We start from the raw sequence: 13,538 nt of genomic DNA on the forward strand, positions 1-13,538 counted from the left end.
AAAAGATAGTTATATATAAGATAGAAATATCTTTCACCCGTAAACACCAGGCTTCATATTTTTATTCTTGGATGCGCCACTCGTGGAAAAAATATTAACTGGGTGAAAAATATTTCGAATTTTGATTTTAGACAGAATCAAACAATTAACCTTCAATTATGTCTTTTTCATTTTAGATAAACTCACAATCTTCGTTGTATCAGTATGTGCGCTCTCAAGTATGTATTTAACACAGCTGTGAATTTTTATTTCATGCTTCTTAACATTTTCTTTTCAAGCACAGTTTATATTCCCAGTCCCTTATAAAGCATGCTAATGAACCAGTACCTATAACATATTTTTTCCCAATAAATTGTGTCCTAAATGTCTGACCTTATAGATAAAAATAAATCGTTGTGTTTTTGTCTTTTACTTTGATTCAAGGGCAACAGTAGGGTTAATTTTTTTAAAAAGCGGCCTAAATATTTATGTAACGAAAATTAATGTATGCGTCTACATGTGTGCACTTAACTGCAATGTTAACTTGCGCTCATGTTTTCTTACTGGCAGAATTTTAGAAAATACAATCTGGTATGATATACAGCTGTTTTGATTGATTTTCGTACGTGCTTAAGCTAAAGGCGATGTAATATTTCTGATTGTTGAATTAATGCTGTTGTTGTTGACTTTCTTTAAAACAGCTGTAACATCCAGCAGCGGCACTACATCCTCTAATTCGATAAGATGTCGGCTATGTAATAGAGCTAACACCCTTTCAGACTGTAACAAACTTGTTACATGTGACAGTACTTTGGAGGTAAGTGTTGCGCATCCATAGATTATTTTCTTTAAAAGTCCTCCATGTCTCTTTTCTCCTCCCTCCATTCTTGTCCACCTACGTTTTGATTTTTCGTTTCATAATCCCTAATTGCCCGCATTTATTAACTTTTCCGTTTAATTACTTTCTGTTATGTCTTCTTCTGATCCGCTGCTATCTTCTGCTGATCCATCTTATTCCCATCTATCCTCCGGTCCTTCTTCTTCTGCTCAATTTTTCTTCTGACTGTTAAACATTTATATCTTTAGGACTGTAACATATATTCATTTTCCATTACGACAGTAACATGTGTTTATCTTTCCTTATGACTGTAACATGTGTTTGTTTTTCATTAAGGGGCCTCCATGGTCGAGTAGTTAAGGTCGCTGACTTCAAATCACTTGCCCCTCATCGATGTGGGTTCGAGCCTCACTCGGGACGTTGAATTCTTCATGTGAGGAAGCCATCCAGCTGGCTTACGGGAAGGCGGTGATTCTACCCAGGTACACGGTCGTAATGAAATAATACATGGAGGGGCACCTGGGATCTTCCCCCACCGTCAAAGCTGGAAAGTTGCCATATGACCTATAAATGTGTCGGTGCGACGTTAAACCCAACACAATAAATAAATAAATTGTTTTTCATTAGGACTGTAACATGTGTTTAATTTCCATTACGACTGTTATATGTGCTTATTTTCCATTACGACTGTAACATGTGTTTATCTTTCATTAGGACTATAACATGCATTTGTTTTTCATTAGGACTGAAACATGTGTTTGTTTTTTATTAGGACTGAAACATGTGTTTGTTTTTCATTAGGACTGTTACATATGTCTATTTTCCATTAGGACTGTTACATGTGTCTATTTTCCATTAGGACTGTTACATGTGTCTATTCTAGTCATGTGTTTATCTTTCATTAGGACTGTAACATGTATTTGTTTTTCGTTAGGACAGAAACATGTGTCTATTTTCCATTAGGACTATTACATGTATCTATTTTCCATTAGGACTGTTTCATGGACGAGGGGATAACAGATCAGCTTACTACAGTGTACGTTGGTGGATGCAGAGCGAAAGACGTAAGTATCCTTTTCCATTTATTTTTTACAGGTCTGCATAAATTTATAAGTTAAATTTTCTAAGAAACAGCCGAGAAAATAAAAGTACTTTTGCCAGATCATATACATCTTGCATATCTACATATTCGAACAATGAGATGTATAAATTATTATAGAAAAATTGAATTCTCAGTAGCTCTATCAAATATATTAAGCTGGAACATGGTCATTTCTTGGAAATTTTGTGTTGGGTTTTTTGTTGTTGTCAAATACATTAAATGTAAAATCTATGAAATGTAAAATTAAATACATATTTAAGTTGAACTGTACTCCGCCAGTGTAAACTGGCTCGTAGTAACATATTCCTTTGAATTCCGTATAATTTGCCTCTAGGTATGTTCCCAGTCAGGAAGAAAAAGGAGAGGCGATCTATTAACTTGCTCGAGGTAGTCCTCATTATCTATCATATCCATCTTTTCTTGGTATCTAGAATCGGCAAAAAGCGTGTCAAGTAGTCATTATGACAATATTAGATTCAACTGCACTCTTAGTTCAAAGTGCCCCTCAGTGTCGAAATTTTCCCCAAATTTCTGCGGATAGTTTTTTGAAAAAAAAAATAACGGCAAACTTTTTCAGACACCATCTGCAGTAATCATCATATCACAGTAAAGCGAGCTGAAGATGCCGAGTAATATTTAAAGTTTACATTAAAGACGTCACTAAATGTTTCAGCCAAGAGTAAAGGCGCATTTTGTTGAAGTATTTTGTTGAAGTATAAATAAAGTTATAAAACCAATAAAAGCAAAAATAAAAAATGTTGAAAAAGCTGAAAAAACATCTTTTTTCAGGTGTTGTGGTCTTGAGGACTGTAACAAACGTCTTTGTGGCATAAAAGATGGTAAGAAAATTACCCTACAGTCAAACGCCTGAACGCACTTGGAACTGGTTCTTTTAATACGTGAAATGAAACTGAAACCGAAAAACTGAATAACTTGATTAAACGCCTATTCTATACAATGATATATTCAATGGCGTAGTACATAATAAAAATAATAATAATTATAAAAATATTAATAATGACAATAATAATAAATAATAACAGCCTTATTGTAACAAATAGTCATGCGGCTCATGCCCTCAACCCTCCCCTTGAGGTTATTTTACCTTTCTTGCCAATACCAGTGCTTAAAGCATCAAATTGTAGGCACAGACGAGCTGCATTAACCCCGGTTAATGGTGCCATAATATATTATTTAAGAAAGAAATTCTACACACTACCTTACCCATAGTGCCTTACCAACAAGAGCGTTTAATTAAACAAACCTTGGAAATATAAATGTTGAAATGTAAAACCTTTTACAAAAATTTAAAAACTATCACCTTCTGTTTTCACACAATAAACAGTTATCAAAAATTAAAACAATGCCGCGAACTCTCTGATATACAGTGTCTTAATTTTCTTTGAATATGACAAGTGATTTACTTTTGCGTACTTCTAACGGGAGTTTATTCCAAAGTTTTGGACCAATTGTACAGAAATTTCTATCATTGAATGTTTTGCACTTGTTGTATGGAATAACATAACGACACTCAGGATTTTCAGACGATCTAAAGCCATGACTACTAGGAATATACTCTGTAAGCAATTCTCTTAAATACATAGGTGCTCTGGCAGTGTGACAGCTATACATGAAAGAAAGTATCTTGAACTCAATTCTTGCTTTCACCGGCAACCTTTGTGAGTGATACAATACTGGTTTAGGACTGTCAAATTTCTTCTTGTGAAGGACAAGTCTTGCGCACAATTTTGATTACGTTGTATTTTACGCACCTCACAGTAAGCTACACCATACAGAAACCGCCTCGGTAGCCTAGCGGTAGAGCGTCCGCTTCGAGTGCGGGAGGTCGTGGGTTCGATCCCCGGCCGCGTCATACCAAAGACTTAAAAAAAATGGTACTAGCAGCTTCCTCGCTTGGCGCTTAGCATTAAGGGGATAGTGTTAGGACTGGTCAGCCCGGTGTCAGTATAATGTGACTGGGTGGGGTATCATGCCACGTGTCTACGGCGTGATATTCCAGTGAGGCAGCACTATTAAGTTGGGCATTGTGCTCACAGCTACAAGTGGACACCGTCGTTAATATGACTAAAAATTGTTGAAAAAGACGTTAAACCCGAACACACACACACACACACACACACACACACACCATACAGAATGACATTGCAATAATCCAGATGTGAAATAACTAGAGACAATACTAAAATTTCAGTTACTGCTTTTGTTAAGTATTTTCAGACCTTCTTAATTCGTAGGTAATTCAACATGGTTGTACGACATTTGCGATTTACATGATCTTTAAAGAACAAAGTTTCGTCATAAAAGGCACCTAGGTATCTAATTATGCTTTCACGCTTGACATCATCACCAGCAATTTTAATGAAACTTGTACAACATTTGTTCAATTGAGGTCTGCTATCAAACATAAATTCAGTTTTGAAAGTGTTAATTTTAAGTTTGTTTCTATTCATCCAGTCATTGAATATAACTGCACACCTTTCAAGGTCTCCGATCGCTTGTGATTCTACGGAAGCAGATGTAGGACGAATCGGTTAATAGCGTCTCAAGTATTTATTTGCTATATGATCATCGGCAAAACCGTAGACTTATATGGATTTTGGAATGACATGAAAAAGTGTTCCAGCATAGATGAGATACAGCCACGGACCAAGGCACTTCATTCAAGATGGCGGTCTGATGAATATACATTGTTGATATTAATCTTACAAATACGGGGCCTTAATAGGAGTCTATCCATTGAAGAGCTGTATCAAAGACGCCATATTGTGCTTTTAGGACATGTAGAAGAATGTCGTGGTCGACAGTGTCAAATGCCGCACTTAAGTCAACCGCAATAAGAGCCGTTATTTCCCTTTTGAAATGATTCATTAAAAGAACTTAAAACAATCGTTAAGAAGTTGGTCAAATGTACTTCACTTTGAAAATCGAGGGACGAAAGCAAAACTAATAAATACTCCGAACCGCCTCAGTAGCTAGCAGGAGAGCGAGTGCGGCATTAATTGGATATACAAAGAATAGGACTGGAACATTTGTTTTTTTTTAAAGCAGCTATACTTCAAATCTGTCAAAACAATTCAGAAAGAAAAAAATGTACAAATACTATAACTTAAATATATTTTCTATTTCATATTGAATTGTGCCTTCTTTTCAGATAATACAACCTCGTGTCAGTGTTATTCTTGCGATCACAGAACTTCCGAGCAATCTGAAGTAAATGACCCAATGAAATGTATCAGACATACATACACAAAATATACCTAAGTCGACTGTTCTTCGATAAATTAGTATTAACTGGATATACAAGGAATTGAAACCAGTATAGGACTGACACATTTGTTGTTTTAAAGTAGCTATACCTCAAATCTTTCAAAACAATTTAGAAAGAAAAACACTAAAAATACTATAACCGATTAAATCGATTTTCTATTTCACATTGAACTGTGCCTTCTTTTCAGATACTATAAACTCGTCTCAATGCTATTCTTGCGATCACAGAACTTCCGTGCAATCTGAAGTGAAGGACCCAATGAAATGTGTCACATTAGACACGTGCCAGCCCAACGAGGTACAGTTTTAGTGTTGTTAGACATACCCATTACAGTATCAAATAGTTTGCTTTGTTTCTTTAATTCTGTTCTCATTAACACCAGTGTTGAAGAAAGTCTTGGATACTGTTTATTTTGAAATTTACTTTTAATATAAAAATATATATCATTTTCCTGTTGTTTATTGTGCTTGTAAATCAAAAGAAAAAAATCTTTTGTTTCCAGTGGAAAAAGTTCCAATTCTGTTTCCGTGCATAAATGAGTTTTGCTGTACCTTCAGATGTGTTACGCCAACCAGGCCGACATTGGCGGCGCAGACACGTTCTTCTACGGTTGTATGAGCAAACTGGTAAGTTTTTTAACTCTAGGCGCCGGTAAGTAGGCATGCTCGGCCAATTTGAGCTTCGTATTTGTGTTTAACCTTTAGCCTGCTAAATTTCTAAAATGGACGGGTCCATCATTCAATTTTTAATGTAACATAACATCTCAATATTTTCTTATTTTTGTAAAGAATACATTTTTTTACTAATTGGCTATATATGGAATTGGTTTTCAGTATGTATGGTTTTCTCAGTATTTAATTGTTCATAAATATGAGATAATGAAAGATCTGAACAATCTTCTCTACCATTATCATATGGAGAAAATATTATACTTTACAGAAACGTACAAATATCTTTTAGAATACTATATGTGTGTCCATAGGACACAGGTGCCCATCCACCCACACACTCCTGCCACTGTAAATGGTTTCATGACTCTAGGGGAAACACTTTAAAGACATATAAAATACAAACGTTTTAGCACTCTTGTTGTTTAAAATTCCAAACAGAACACCAAGTGCACAATTTCATATGCTATATAACAATCTCCTAAAATTTTATGACTCTAAGCCAAATACTGTTTGAGAAACAAACTTTTATGCCCTTTTTTGCACATTTTGTCTAAGTCAAGGGCTATAACTCTTGTCTGATCGAGTAATATCTCTGATTAAACCCTTGAAGCACAACTTCACGTGCTGTATAATATTCCTGTAATAATTCTAGTTCAAATACTTTTTGAGATAAGGCCCCTTTTTACGCATATTTGTGACTATGTCAAGGCAATAAATCTGACCTAGCTATGCGAGATCCAAATGAAAACTTCAGGCACACAACTTCCTATGCAAAATAACAGTCCTCTGAGGTTTGATGACTCTTGGCTTGGTCGAATAGTTTTTAAGAAATGCATGGCACAAATTGCGGGTGGGGGATGCACAAAAATAAGATATTTATTTGATTATACAAAAGTCATTGTCCAAAAAGTATGGCTTACCTACTTTAATCGACTTTACTGTTTCAAACAATACACAGTAGGGAAAACTTCTCGATCGGAAAAGAATCTTTGGGATTTCACTTCTATCCGAGTAGGAAACTTGATACTTAATATAGTAATTTGCTAGATACCATTTTTTCTTTGTTTTTGTTTTGTCAGGAGGCCGGTGCATAATATTATACATGGTATAATTGAATAAAACACACCATTGTGAGCCCGAGATACTTTTCTATATTTCTACCGTTCAAATTTTTATACATGTCCTACATTTTTATTCATTTATATAATTTCTAAATTTCAAAGTTTCCCGAATTTGAAATTTGGCTTCCCAGTCGGGAAACTGAGATATATAATTTACATTAAATTGCTAATAAATTTATGGAAATTTACTGAAATGTTCTAATACTATGTAAGAGCTCGTATAAACAAAACTGAGCAAAGTCCATAGAAGAGAAAGGAAAGCACATTAGAAAAGATAAAAATTTCAATGTTTATTTTAACTACCACAGAAATCCAAAAAGTTGAACAGAAATTTTATTAGTGCATTTAAAACATTTTGGACGGTAGAAAAATACCTCAGGCTCACAATGGTGTATTTTATTTAATGATACCATGTAAAGTCTTTTGCACCATACCTTTTGAAATAAACTGTAAAAATGTGATTTTGCTTCTCGAATAGGAAGCAAGTTACTATATCTGGTACGAAGTTTCCAGTACGGGAAGTAGGGAAAACCCACAGATTGTTCCCCGAACGGGAAGTTTCCCCTACTGAGTATTTGTAATAAACATAGATAAATTTAACAGCGTCAAAACATTTTTTATTCGGTTTCATAGTTTTTCCAAGTCTGTTCATACGTTTTAATATCTTCAGCGATGCGGAATTCTCATGCAACAAGCATACGAATATTATAAGATCTGTGTGGCTAACGTCACTGCGCCGCCCATTGGAGAAACATGGCTTACCTATTGCGGAAACACTGCCAAACGATCAACAGATCTATGTCATTCATGCTGCGACTACGGCGGGTGTAACTACGGAACATGTAAAGAATTAAACGGTACATGTATCATTTTTCTTTTTTAAGGTGTGCTGAACGTGATGTTCAGGTGATTTTGCATGATATGGTTGTGAACTTTGATAATTATTCTTAATTGAAATCAAAACTGGAAAAACCCGTTTGAATGACCGAATTGTGACCACTGATATGTATTCTCCAGTATGGACATATTTATAATAGAAAAATATTACGGGGAATATACGTACAATAGGGCGACTATAACCAAAAGTAGGAGTAATTGGACAATAGCTGTAACATTAATCTTTGTAAAATAACAATGCAAAACATGACATAATCACTTTAAATTTTTACATTTTTTTCCAACATCTACACTTCATTTTCAGAACGGATGTTTAAACTGGCAATTAACGGGAAGTTTGACATGAAGACACTCAAACCTACATAAACATCAGAAAGGAGCTGTTGCATGTATGCATGTCATTCATATTCTTTTCTATAAGAAAATAAAACATGACATGTAGTACTGAGAGGAGTTTATAATCTTCATTATAGCTAATTTTACTACAAAATACTATATAAGAAATAGATATGTTTTTTTTTCATTCCTGTGAAAGTATTTACCATATATCATAGTCTGCCAAACTGGTTATATTTTCTGGTCCTTTGGGAGCATAGAGTCCATTCAACATATATATAATAGACTTCCGTTTAAGCCTTAGAGGGTTTTAGAGGTGTTGCACACTTTTAATTTCCTCTAATGAACAGACTCATTCAAACCGAGTCTGCTATTGCTCTTCTTGGTTGCATTATTTGCTTCTAAAGGATCTGGCATGCAGATTGGAGCGTTACTGTTTTCGGCGGTTACGATTCCCTGCTCTTTGCATCACATGCATTCTTGAAATATATTCTTACTTTGTACAAGTTCTTTTATTTTAGTAAAACTACTTTTTTGTTCCTATAACTTTTGCATCCGAATCAAACTCTTGTCTTGAAATAGAATTGCTGTAATAAAACTAAAATGCAATTCTTTTGTAGTGCGAAAGGTGCTTGGAAGAGTTTTAGCCACCTTCCCTGCCCCAGTTCCGTCATCCTCTCGTTCGTTTGTTCATTTCAAATTTGTGTTAAGTATGCAACTTTGTCATTCATCAGGGGATTTGATATGACTTGACACAAATGTTCCTCATAATAAGACGATGTTTCATCCCTAAGTCCCAGAACCCTTACTCAAAGGTTTAGGTCACACGTGGAGGTCAATAGTCAAAATGGCTTTTCCCTGTCCGGTCTGTAACTCAAAAATTCATACTGATTGGCACATGCGTTTCCCACAATTAGATGATATGTCATGCGCAACACCCAGGACCGTAGCTGAAAGGTCCAGGTCCAACTAGGATGTCAATAGTGATTTTAGCACATGATGATCTATTTTGATCATACTGTGTCCGTCGTAATTGGTGCGTGCGTCAAGTCGTCCGTCCTTTGTCAACATTATATTTAAACGACATCTCCTCCAACAGCGCTGAATAGATTTTATTGAACCTTAGTCTTAATAGTTTAAGGTGATTCTTTACCAAAATCATTCAAACGGTACAGCTTTGTTGGACATAGGGCTAAAAACAGAAATTCGAATGCATTTAAGTCAAACTTTTAAATATAACCTCCTTCACTTCATTCACTATGTATTTTCTTTTAAATATTAAGATCATAAAAAAAATTAACCATCCATAAGCAGTACATGCTAAGATTAAGATTGTATTTCTTTACTAATAATTTGTTAACATTTTTGTTCTGTTTCTGCCCTTAACTTCTTTACTACGCAGCCTTGTTTACATGTTGTGTTGTATAAATTGATGTACTGTTTTATATGGAATGAAACATAAACGGGTTATTCAAACAACATCTCCTAAAACGCTGGTCTAATCTAATCTAATATTAAAGAGACTTAGAACATATTTGTCTCTTAATCCACACAGCGACAAACGTCGTTATGGCGTTCTGCCCAACGCCGCCCCGCAAGACGTCGTCAAGCCGAATGTCGCCCAGCCGAACGTCGTTATAGTGTCCAGACAAACGTCGCCCCGCCGAATTTCGTCTTTCGCCTACCATAGAACTCCGACTATTCCCAAACATGTATTGAACGACGTGGTGTTTAGCCGTAAAACTGAGACAAAGATCGCTCTAGTGAATTCTCCGCAAGCGTATGTTTCGATCTGTTAAAACATGGGTCTGCTATACATTATTTCTAATTCTAATATGCTTTTCTCTGTTAAAACACTCTTACGCTAGAGTGACGTCACGTTAACGTGCCAAAACCGTATTTTAACACAATTTATATACTCTGCCGGTTATACGTCGGGCGTAATAATTTCATGAGGGCGCAGCGTGCATAAAATTGTGTTAAAACACTCTTTTGCTATAAATTATTTTAATTCTGCTGTTCATGCATTCGTTCAACATGGTATAGAATCATGATGACACATAACAAAAATACACAAAGCAACCACACTTCCAGAAACATGCATTCAATATTTTGAAGCAGTAATTTAAACTCTCCTTAATATGAAATTAGGTGCTACCTATCATGCGGAAAGCCTGTTACAAGTTAAATTAAGCTTAATAAAGTCTTTACAGTGAAGATGTAATGAAAAACCGTGTTATATATTTGGTGGATAAAATAGTAAAATAATTTGAATGAGTCTGGACTATGACGTGCAACCACAGTGACTGCAGACTCAGTTTGATATAGTCGTTCATGGAAGATAATGAAATGTGCAACACCCCTCATGCTACCAGTTAGACAAGCTGACTGTCGCTTAGTGGCTGCTTTTTAATTTCTGACTTTTGCAGCCACCGCAGTTTGACCGTCACGATATAAAACAAACTGTATACGTCGGATTAGTTCGACTAGCTACCAGTGTGTTTTTCCATGAGGCTATTCACTTCAAGCTTTCAACAAAATCGGAATACTATATCAAATGGCCATCTTTCACTTAAAAATGATTTATCTATATTAACGTCAAATGTATAAAAAGCCTCATCAAATGTTATTAACTTTACTGAATATATAAATTAAGTTTAGTCATGATAATTAAATGTTATGTAGTTACAGTTAATTGTTAAAAAGCAGCCGTTAGTCCCATTACACATTTATACTGTATTTATCTGTACTTGAATATAGTGTGTGCTATTTTAAACCTAATGTGTAGTTCTGTTAGTACAAATAAACTTGTAAAGTTTATGTTTAAACTTTGCATAAAGAAACTGGCTAGGGGTCCTATTATCGGACCTCTAGACCCGGGGTCGAAATGTCCGGTTATCAATATATATATAAACTTATATATATATACTATTATGAGCTGTATCACCAGTGTACAAGATGATTGCTGGTAAAAAGATATGATTAGTTGTCTTAAAGATGCCGTCATTATGTTTTTTTTAAATATCTTATTTATAATTAGCTCTCACTCTTGAATATAAAATTTCTGGTAGTCATTGTTATTTATTTACTCAAATTCAACAGTTCATGAGCACATGCCATGTCTAAAATACTAAAGAAAATATTAAGTTTATTATTTCGGCGATTATTTCCACTATTCCGGGGATGGGTCTGGTACCGTTCAAATGGGGAAACATTAGTTCAAATAGAATAGACATTCTGGAAATTGGGAATAAATGGTTCAAATTCTCCAAACTGTGGACAAAATGTGAGCTTCCGTTTTCTCTCATTTGAAACGTATTTTATACATATAACTGTGACTCAAGGATTGACATAAAATGTATGTTTTTTTTTCTCAAAATTAGGAATTTTAACTGCTGAAATTCGGATTAAATGCCATATTTGGCGATAGGGAATTTGACCTATTACGGGACCTGTTGATATAGAGAAAAAATCGTTGTACTGTAATTCATCAGTCCCGAGAAAAACAAAAATTTGATCCAGTTAGGGCGTACAGATTCCTATTTATCATTTATCAAATTTGCGATCATATATTTATTAACTAAAGATGAAAATTAAAATGCAAGCTGTAAGAACACAAACTCAAACCTGTAATTCACACAGACGTAATGTCATAAAAAGTAAAGTATTTGTTCTTTGAATACTTTTCTTTTCGATATAATAAATTATCTCTGTGTGGCTTACAGATCTGGGTTGCTTACTGCTTGCGTCTTATTTTTCAATTTTTAACTAGTAAACTTTAAGAGCCCTCTTATTATCATACAAATGCTTTTTCACCAACTGCGTGCAAATAGAAAATCAGAACGTGCAGTCTGTAGTTCAGTAAATTTCCAATTAAAATAACTTCCATGCATATGTAATTTTGCGAAATAATTGAAATACGAAAGGGTTAACTCACAAGTATATTTTTTTTCAGAATAAGTGATTATTTTATTTGTATTACTTTCATAAATTTAAACATAAATCAGCTATCAGAAAATCAATGGAATAAAATAAGGCCCCTTTCTTGATACCAATAAGATATGCAGACATTGAATTCTTTATTGTTGATATTAAATGTCTAAAATAACTAACATTGCCCCATACCACTGCCATTCTCTTGTGGCACTTATAATTATAATAGCAAATCAAGAATAAAACCTTTGGCATTTTGGTACTGCTTAGACATTTGTATGATCTGCATCTTCCCAACTGTTTGTCAGTTAAAAGAATGCAGAAATGTAAGCAGGTGAATGTAGGACTTTTCAATACTCAAAATAATTCAGTACCCTTCAAGTCTATTATGTCGTATAAATAGTGGACCGCAAAAATGTTTTCACAGACGCCGATGACGTCATATAGCGGCAAATTCGTTTTGTAGCGTTCACGTCGTAGTTCGCTCATTTTTCAAGTCAAATTTCACCATATAAAATCAGACCGTCAACAAATTGATAAAGTTGTCCATAAAGTTAAATGTACGCACACTTAGTTTGTCGTAAATATTGTCGTAATTAAATTTTCCAAAAGTCAAATTTTCCGGTCTTACTCAATGAGCGATTGCGTCTAACTTTGACCAATAAGCGCCTAAATAATCAAGAATTCAAAATGGCGGCCCCCTTGATAGCTGGAGACGAAATTCAATTAGCATGGTATAGGAAATATTTTTCTCATTTGTTTTCATTATTGTTTCATATATTTCACACACGTCATACATGTTATCTAAAAGCGCTCCAAGCCTTCCGCGTATTACAAAGCTGAAATTAACCTTACTTTTCCGTATCGTTTAAGAATTCGGGGAACTGGAATTTTTAAAAAAAGTATTACAATTATGCCAATCAATTTAGGACATTATGCATATACAATTTTGATCAAATTTCATCATAATTTAGAGAAAAATTCTGTTTTTTTTTTCTAAAACGTTTTGTTCTATGAATACATGTAAAAGCTGTAAAACATTACAGCAATCATAGTGTTTATTTCACGGGTGCAGACGTGCATTTGGGATTCAGTAGTTCCGATAATCAAGTTAGTCTGCCACTGTCTACCTAATCATTAGAAAGGCAGCATGTCAGGAATGGAAAATGATGGTGGCCTTTGGAATACAATAACGGGTAAAGAATCTCAACAGTTGGTACCTAAAGGAATGCTCTCGGTCAGTGTAAAGTTTCGCAAAAATGTTAAAGCTTGAAAGACCAGATTTTCCATATAATTTTATTAAAAGTGAGTTGGGAGGGTTCTTTCAGGATATATGACATAATAACAATTTTGTCTAGTAAATCAGATCCCG

At 34.6% G+C, this 13,538-nt stretch overlaps 1 protein-coding gene across 1 annotated transcript; it reads left to right on the forward strand.

Moving 5' to 3' along the window:
- Positions 1–634: 634 nt before the first annotated feature.
- LOC128546585 (uncharacterized) lies at positions 635–8,347 on the forward strand. The gene is made up of 8 exons (XM_053517426.1): positions 635–796; positions 1,810–1,881; positions 2,254–2,306; positions 2,709–2,758; positions 5,396–5,505; positions 5,766–5,834; positions 7,671–7,857; positions 8,202–8,347. Exons 1-8 carry the CDS (start codon positions 650–652, stop codon positions 8,261–8,263), a joined length of 750 nt encoding a protein of 249 aa, XP_053373401.1. The 5' UTR covers positions 635–649; the 3' UTR covers positions 8,264–8,347.
- Positions 8,348–13,538: the final 5,191 nt, after the last annotated feature.

The sequence above is a fragment of the Mercenaria mercenaria genome, chromosome 11, assembly GCF_021730395.1.
Source record: "Mercenaria mercenaria strain notata chromosome 11, MADL_Memer_1, whole genome shotgun sequence".
Lineage (NCBI taxonomy): Eukaryota > Metazoa > Mollusca > Bivalvia > Venerida > Veneridae > Mercenaria > Mercenaria mercenaria.

Bases quoted from the DNA above. Each gene is read 5' to 3' on its own strand.
- LOC128546585 (XM_053517426.1), top strand. From the start codon at position 650: ATGCTGTTGTTGTTGACTTTCTTTAAAACAGCTGTAACATCCAGCAGC. The intron at 2,759-5,395 runs GTAAGAAAATTA...CCTTCTTTTCAG, and splicing joins TCTTTGTGGCATAAAAGATG to ATACTATAAACTCGTCTCAA. The intron at 7,858-8,201 runs GTACATGTATCA...CTTCATTTTCAG, and splicing joins AACATGTAAAGAATTAAACG to AACGGATGTTTAAACTGGCA.